Genomic DNA, 8,448 nt, shown 5'->3' with positions numbered 1-8,448 from the left:
TCTTTAGAGATTTTGGACCCAAGAATTTGAAACCATTTTTGCCAGGACCAAGGGTCTCAAGGAGATTCAGAAATCCTTGACATTAGAGAAATATTACAATATTCAAGGAGGTCAAGCTGGTAATATAAATATGTAAATTAATGGGTACAGTGTAATTCCTGACAGTGCTTTAGAAAACTCCTGCTCTATTTTAAGATTTCTAAAATCCAAGTCAAACAATAAAGAATCCTCCTAGCAAACACCTTATATCCAGAGTCAAGGAGATACAACAACAAAGAGTAAGTACGTTGTGACCCATAGATTGAAGTGGTCATTGGCCCACTTTTCTCTATAGGCTTTCATCTCCCTGAGCAGAAATAGCTGGGCAGAAACAGTTCTGGAAAACCAAGCCTTGGACAGAGTTCCAGAAGCAAGCCACATTAATGTGTCTGCATGGAAGGCGATGTTTACAATCCCCCCACCCTACACACACAAACACACACACACACACACACACACCCAAGGGCCTCCCTTCCTTCCTCCCACAATGTCATTTAAAGATACAGCCAACCCTGCCTTTCATCAGCCATGGTCTCCTCTCCTTGCATTTCTGATTTCTTGTCACCCATTGCCAGAAATATCAAAGCTCTCCATTTGCAAGCCATAACCACTCGCTCACCTCCCTAAACTCCTGTGCACTTCTCAGTTATATTTCCAGGCAAGTGGGGAGTTGGTGAAGTTCCTCCATCCCAGTCACTCTTCCTCCAGTCTTCCTTCCCTCCCCTGTGTCACAAAAACACTCAGTTTTCTGAGGACAGGTGACCAAACATGTGTTGTGAAAGGAGTGAGCCGAGCCAGCAGCCTGGTGTGGGAAATGGAGAATGAAGAGAAAGTGGTAAATAGACATGTGCGTGTGGCACCTCTAGATGCAGGCTCTGCAACCTTCACAGAGGAGCAGATGCCTTCTCCTACAGACTGAACCACCACATGAGCCTCCCTTGTGAAACAGGAGGGCTTTGTGATGCAGTCTGCAGCCTGGTTCTGTCCTCTGTGAGGCGGACATGACAAGGGTGAAGCACTGGGAGTCATTTGGCACTAAGCCCCTGAACGCCTAGTTGTGGAGATGGTTGGTCTCCTTATGCTAAAGAAGCTTAGGCCATGTTGACCTTTACATTTGTTCTGTGGGACTTTGGACAATTCTTATATACATATGGCTTCATTTTCATCATTATCTTAATTATCTGGCAGATTAGACAGAGTTACTGTGGATTGAAGCTCGAGCCTACAAGAAGCTGCTGCCGGGTAGGGAAACGCTGTGACCACAATTGAACTAGTTTAAGCTTTCAAGGTCCAGGGTCACACCTTATGACCTCACTACCCCTCCCTGCCAAATTTAATACCATACCTTCAGGTACTTTTATATAGTCCTTTTTTCCTCAGAGGCTAAAAGCATTTTTTTTAACAAGTTCACCCCTGTACTTTACCCTGACTGAAAAGCCAACAACCTCTGATTGACTTGAGTGGAGACCTGGATATGGGATCTACTTCACTGGCTCTCAGAAGATCTCCCCATATGGGGGAATTTCTGGCTTACAGTCCTTTAAATCACAAGCTCAAGTCCTGTGACTATTAGAACCATACCTCCTTCAGGGTGTACCATTCTTCCTCTTGTTTTATGCCAATTTCCATCAGAACTTCTCATAGACCTATGGGAGGTACAGAGTTTGGAAAAGACTTAAAGAGAATCAGAAATAGCAGAGAAGGGAAAAATGTTGAGGTGAAAAAAAAAGATGAAGTATAGATAAAGGAAATGTAGAAGAGTATATAAAATGCAGACAAAAACATAGAAAAGGATAGGAAATGTATGTAAACTTTGTCTCATTTTGGTCATGAAAAAGAAAATGGTGTCCCACTTTCATTCTAATGTTTTTGTCTTCAAGCGTCACCGAAAAGTCAGGAAAAGGGCTAGAGATGCAGTATCAAGAGGTAAAGTCCTAAATTCTTCTCTGACTCCCTTCCACTGTGGGCTAGCTTCCCATGTGGTAGTTGTCCCTCTATGACCCCTGGTGTCAGGAAACGGGTGTTCTAACCACTGAAGTCTCCAACTACCCAAATCGGCAACTTTCACAGAGGAATTCTGTGGGTAGGAAATCAGAACCTGGGAATGTTTGAAAATTGTCTACCTCATTCCCTGGAGAATAAAGAATTGAGGAAGTAAAACAGATGCCCTTAATGGTCATTTGCTAGTTTTAAAATCCTTTGTAACACTTCATCTCTCAGTCTTGTCCTCCATAAAACCATCTGATGACCCTCCCTCACAGTGAGGTTGTGAAGGTCAGACGATAATAGGCGCAGGAGAGCAAGTCATGAATGATCCGATTTACATTGAAGTGTCTTAGAGTATTGAACAGTTGAATTTTTCAGTCCCCTCTCGCTGAGAGTCAAAGGGCTCCAGCTTCTTAGAGAATGTCCCTGAAGTACACACATGACATAAAACTGTCCTGGTTCCTCAGCTCGAAGATTTTGCCAAGAAGAAGCTGAGAAGCCGCGGAAGCTGCTCTCTGTCATGAAAAGGTGATCTCTTGCTCTTTGCAGTCTTTCAACTCCCAGCCTGCCTTGTGGTGGTCTCTCAGCCTGGGCTGGAGCAGAAATGAGAAGAGGAATAATGACTGGGAGGAGACAGATAGGATGGAGGCTGGTTCCCTGGTTGAGCGGTTTGCAAGGGAAGACAGTAGTTCAAACACCTCAAGAGAGAAGAGACACCCTATTCAGCAATGTGCTAGGGTCACAGTAGTTCTACAATTCAAGATTTGATCAGTAAATAAAAAACAGTACATGGGGTTACACTCAGACAGGACACAATTAACCCATTAAGAGAATGGGTTTTGCACAAAGCTCTCCTCTTTCTCATGTTCTTTTTAGAGTTACACATTTTCAAGGGAAGATTCCTGGGTCTTCCTGGACCCTGCTGACATTTCCTCCTCTGGTCTGTCTTCAGGAAGGACAATTCCTGGGACCCCTCATCCAGGAGCCTATTATCTTCTTAAATTTTCTAGAGAATGAGACTGATAATCAACAGAGGCTGGGTACAGCAGCACAGACATCCCATAAGGGATTCATTCTCAGAATGATGAGTTCCCATAAGGAACTCATTTTTCATAGCATAGGCCCCACTCTTATAGGACTCAGAGATGGAGGTAGAAATCCTCAGCCCACAATTCTTGCAGAGGTAGATGTCACTCTATTAATGATTGCCATGATTTCCTTCCCAGCCACAGCTGGCTTCCCCAGAAGGAAAGCGTGCGGCAGCTTCTGTGTGCAGATCCCTACTGCCAAATCTGCAATGGTGTGGCTCTGGAGATTCAGCAATTGCTGGAGGACGAAAACAACCAGATCTCCCCTACATTTCTGGGGCCATCACAGGGCTCTTCCTGCTTAGAGACGTTGTCCGTGTCAAGTATGTCTTTTGAGCAGAATCTGGAGCTCCATTCCCAGCACTCCAGAGACCTTTCAGGGACATCTGTCACCCCAGCACTAACAACTGAAGAAATCAGCATTCAAGAATACTGGACTGATCGCCTCCCGCTAGGACAGGAATTTCAACTGGTAGAGATGCCTGTAGGTCCACAGACTATGGTTTCTTCAAGGCTTGAGTTGTCTGTGGTTCCAGGGAATGAGCAGGAGATGAGACAGAACAACCCCAATTTTGTCCAGGGGAACCAAGGCCAGCAGTCCTTGAATACTCAGGTCACTTTTATGCCCCTAACCCAAGAGCTCACAACCTTGGCACAACCTTTGGCCTTGCATATAGTCCCCTATGCACACCTGCCATTCTTTAGTCCTGAAGTCCTGAGGCTTCTTGAAGTACATGTAAAAAAATGGATGCATTTCCAGAGGTGGGGGCTCCCCAGGCGAGTGGAGGAATCCCTGAGGCAGCTTATGCCAAACCCACCAATGTATTGCGAGTCTGAAAATAACCAACCAGTTTCTTTAATCCAAAATAATACTTCTCAGATCTGTGTCCATAGATTTGGGACTATTTCTCACCAGACCTGGTGCTCATATGTGGCTGGCCAACCAACTCAGACCTTCTGGGTTTCTGAATGGTCCCTTATAGATTCAGAACAAAGACACCACTGCCAGAAAATCCCAAAACCTGTGGCTTTAGCCTTGCCATCTCCAGCCCTTAAAGACCTAAATGACCTCTATTCACTGCCAAGTGGTCAGGCAAAAAACTCACAGAGCAAATATAACCAGCTCTTCTGTGGCCTCCCTACTCTGCATAGTGAATCCCTGGTGGCCACTTTCTTGGACTCTAAAGGCCTCTCCAGGAACAAGAGTATGCCCAGGTCCCCCTTGAATGGTTCTCTTCTCTTCAATGAGCTCTATCCCCTGCTGTCCAAAACTCCACCTGAGTCAGCCCCAACCTCAGCCGCAGGCTCACACCCAACCCCCCTAAATTGCATGTCTCCCTCTAAGAATCAAGTCAGTGTCCCATTTCTGACTACAGCTGAGTGTGAAGCCTTGGAATGGCACTTGCTGCAGAGGCAACTCCAGCTTCAGTGGGACCTGCCAGCAGTCTTCCAGAGATCTCAGCATGCTCCAGGTCCCAAGCAGTATGAAACATGTGACAAAATCCAACCTTCTGAGACCATGAAGACCTCCTGTCCAGGAAAGTCCTTCTCAGTCCTCACCAGGGAACTGCTCTTCTTCCCAGAGCATGCCCGCAGGCTGCTGGAATTCCATCTCCAGAAGCAGTTGATTCACCATCGCTGGGGCCTGCCCCCAAAGATTCAGCAGTCCATCCAGTTGCTCCTTTCCTCTGCTGACCAGCAGACCCTGTCCTGGAGCAGTACAGCCCTACCCAGGGTGAGCATGCCCCCGCTTGCAACCCTAGACGACAGTGAAGCTGGTGTCCTATTCTCACCCATGGTAGCCCAAATGCCCACCCCCATGCCACACTTGTTTGCCCAAGCCAAGGAAATATTGCAGAGCCACATCGACTCCAAATGTGGACAGATCCACCAGGGCCAGGTCCCTGCCTGTGTATTCAGCTCCTGGGAATGCAGAATTCCTGGAGGTCTGGCAGTGGCTCCCTTCCCTTGCATTCCACAAAGCCAGCACCCGGAACTGCAGGCAGCAAGTGAACCTGACCCTCAGCCCAAAGTTATGCCCTGGATGCCAGTGGCCCTTGATCAGCAGCAGCAGCAGGCCTTACCAAGTGCTAACACTGAACACCCTAAGCTGCCCCAAGTCCTGTCTGATACAGCCATTGAGAAACTGGAAACCATGCTGCGGCACAAGTATCTGGTCTTCCTGTCAGGCCTGCCTGCTCTGTACTGTGTGGCCCTCTCTAGGGCCATGGCTCCGGCAATCTGTAGTCAACCTGTAATCACAGAGATGGTGTCTGGGCCTGTGGAAATCCCAGAGGAGCCTCCGACTCCTCCACTGACTCAGATGATCTCATCTGAAGACCCCTGCAGGAGGCTTGAACCATGCTTTCAAGATGACGATGAGACTTGGGCAGACAACACAGAGGAGTTCCAGCGTGAAGTTCAGGTGGAAGAAATGACAGAGATGGTAACTCCAAGGAGCCAGACTCTTCCTACTATCCCCTTCTCATCCAAGACACACATCTTCCCCAAACTAAATTTCCACCTTAGGAAAAAGGTCATAGAGATGCAATTGGGAATTCCCATAAGGGCAAAAGAGTCCAGGGAACCAACTGCAGGAGTTGCAGACAACAAATCCACACAGGAGTCTCTTGGGAGTCTAAGCACCCCAGAAAGCACAGTAGTCCAGGAACTGTCCATCACACCAGAGTCTCCTCCTGCCCCAGACTCAGAATGGATCCCCCTTAAAAAACAGCTGGCCACTGAGTTGAAGGCAGTACAGCACAACCTAAAGTCACTTAGTTCCAAACCAGTGCCCCATGGATCACCCGACTGGGCTTCCAAGATTTCACAACTCAATGCGAACATGACCGAGGCCCAGATACTTTGCGTTCAGGTGGAGGCCAGTGTGAACAACCCCATCCTGGAGGAACCCTGGAGCCCTGAGCTCCAAAGTCCTGACAAGATCAAGGACTCAGCCCAAGTCCTGGCACTGGCAGAAAAGAAAGAGGACCCAGGGAAACCCAAGGCAGCAGGGGACCTTGGAGAAGGGGATGCAGGGCTTGGGATCTCCTCAATCAGTGAAGAAAGACACCCTGCTGAAAATCAGAGGCCAGAAAGGATGAACAGGACATCCCAAGGCTCCTGGCCATGGAACCAGAGCTTTCTTCTTGAGGATCCCTGTCCACCTAGCCACCAGCATCACCCTCAGCTGCAGTCCCCAGAGCCACCCCCAGTAGTCCCTGGGGGGAAAGAATCTGAGCCTGACAGGCAAGACAGTCCAAGCAAGCCACATGTCATCCCTGAGCCCACAAGGAACCCTAAGAATGCCCAGCCCGTGGTGCCTCGCATTTCCCAGGACAAGTCTTTCCTCCCCCAGAAAATTCAGGGTAAACCTCTGCAGGGCCAAACTCTGCACAGTCAGGTCTTGCAGGGGAAGGCAATGCCAGCCCATTCTCACAAGAAGCCCATCGTTCCAGACACTGGCTTGAGAAATAAAATAAAATCCTTTCTGCACTGCATTACCCATGAGAAGAAAGGCAAAGGGCACGTAGAGTCCATGTTCTCCAAAGCTGGGAAAGTGTCCAAAACCAGAAAAGAAAATGTTGAAAAGAGCCTCATTCCAGCCAAAAGCCCCATGGGGAGAACTAAGACAGAGAAGCCAAGTGGGCACCCCAAGGCCCGTTCAGCCTCCCCTAAGAAGCCAATGGGCCTGACCTTCTTAGATTCCAAGGCCCGTTCAGCCTCCCCTGAGAAGCCAGTGGGCCTGACCTTCTTAGATGCCAAGGCCCGTTCAGCCTCCCTTAAGAAGCCAGTAGGCCCAGCTGCCTTAAATGGTCCCCATTCCCCAGACAGTAAGCTCCGGCTACGCTCCCGACAGCATGGCTCTGCCTCAACCCTGGGCCATCCCCGCCACTGCCCTCGGCACTGTCCTCGAGTGGCTTGTGCCTCCCATCCAGGGAGCCTCCCCTAGCTCCCAGCCCTCAGCTCTGAAACATCGTCCTGCTCCAGAGAACTCCCAAAGCAATGAGGAAGTGTTTCGAGGCTCCCCAACCTGGGCATTCCTTGAAGAGCGCTATTTTCATTTCCATTGATGAACAGGTGTAGCAGAGCACCACCTGAAATAATAGTCTATCTCAAAACAAAGAGTTGTCTCTTTCCTCTTTATCACACTGTACTTTGTTAAGAGAAGGCATGAGGGAGGCTAAGACAACCTTCCTATGTAGGCAAGGAGCTTTAACCTACATTTCAGATGAGTCATTTTAAAGAAATGCCAGAATGTTCCCTTATTGAGGGATTGTTTTTGTGTTTATCCAAAGCACGTAGCTAATGTGATAAATATCTAAACTAAATGATAGAAACTCCCTTGTAGGCATTGGGAAGATCATTCTAGAGAAACCATTCTGGAGCTTGCTATAACCCTGTTGCCTCTCATTCCACTGCCTAAGGAGTGTGGGATGGCTCCCTCCTGGAATGAGGTCCCAGTAGAAAAGCAGAGCGGCTTGTCCCCCTCCCTTCAGGGAACCTGGAAGAAGCATGAAGTTGGAGGTCTGTGTACCTGGGACAAAAGCTGACATGTTCCTGATCTTGGAGCATGATAAGGGACAAAATTCAATTTGCTTGGTACTAAAACAAACTTCGAGCCAGGAGGCAAAGGCAATGCCAGAGTTCTCAGGTAGAGAGAGGGAGTAAATACTGAGCATGGGTCTCCTTGGCCTTAGTGTGATGAAGGAATGAGCATTTAAGTTTCTGGGAAAGAATCACAGTTTTCCAAACGTATTTGAGCTTATCAAGTTACTGCCAGCAGTTTATATCCATCTCTAGTACTGTGTCCTATTTCTACACTACCTACACCTGGAGTCTCCCATCCTTACTACCTGAGTATACTTTCATGGTAAGTAATTGTGCTGAAATCAACTAAATCCCTCCCAGGATCTGCATGGTAACTTCCCCTCAGAGGATGACTCCTGTGGTTTTCCCCTACCAAGGACTGTACTAAGTAAGTGTAATAGCTCCAGTCTCCAGTCCTTGATTCCTGCCCTCCCTTCCTTCCATCTCTTCATTATGTCCCATTGCATTTCAGAAAGCACCAAAAACATTCATCTTGATAGTCAAAAGAAGGCTCTTAAGGTTTTTAGAAAGTGTCCAGTCTATTAATCAGCCATAAAAAGTGATCCTCAAAATCTAAGCGTTTAATGCTACACATGAGTCTCTACAACCAAATCAAAATTCTGGCCCCTTTGCCTCTCTCGCTGGGAATATCCAATATTTTGCTATTTCAGGGAAATGTCTGTTTAATCATTAATGAAATATGTTCAATTCTCTAAAAATTTTAATGAAATGGAGAAATCCAAGA

At 47.6% G+C, this 8,448-nt stretch overlaps 1 protein-coding gene across 1 annotated transcript; it reads left to right on the top strand.

Moving 5' to 3' along the window:
- The first annotated feature begins 1,137 nt into the window (after nt 1-1,137).
- Nucleotides 1,138-7,065, top strand: LOC114089131 (protein SPATA31F1-like). Its single transcript, XM_027930860.2, has 5 exons — nt 1,138-1,281; nt 1,920-1,965; nt 2,493-2,553; nt 3,252-6,771; nt 6,880-7,065. Exons 1-5 carry the CDS (start codon nt 1,138-1,140, stop codon nt 7,063-7,065), a joined length of 3,957 nt encoding a protein of 1,318 aa, XP_027786661.2.
- Nucleotides 7,066-8,448: the final 1,383 nt, after the last annotated feature.

The sequence above is a fragment of the Marmota flaviventris genome, chromosome 13, assembly GCF_047511675.1.
Source record: "Marmota flaviventris isolate mMarFla1 chromosome 13, mMarFla1.hap1, whole genome shotgun sequence".
Classification (NCBI taxonomy): Eukaryota; Metazoa; Chordata; class Mammalia; order Rodentia; family Sciuridae; genus Marmota; species Marmota flaviventris.
The sequence above is the reverse complement of the archived record's forward strand: the minus strand, read 5'-3'. Positions and strand labels throughout refer to the sequence as shown.

What these genes read in the sequence shown, in the direction of transcription:
- LOC114089131 (XM_027930860.2), top strand. Translation starts at nt 1,138, where the DNA reads ATGTTGACCTTTACATTTGTTCTGTGGGACTTTGGACAATTCTTATAT. An exon ending in CTACAAGAAGCTGCTGCCGG is followed by an intron (nt 1,282 to 1,919) that starts GTAGGGAAACGC and finishes TTTGTCTTCAAG; the next exon opens with CGTCACCGAAAAGTCAGGAA. An exon ending in AGCCAAGTGGGCACCCCAAG is followed by an intron (nt 6,772 to 6,879) that starts GCCCGTTCAGCC and finishes TTAGATGCCAAG; the next exon opens with GCCCGTTCAGCCTCCCTTAA.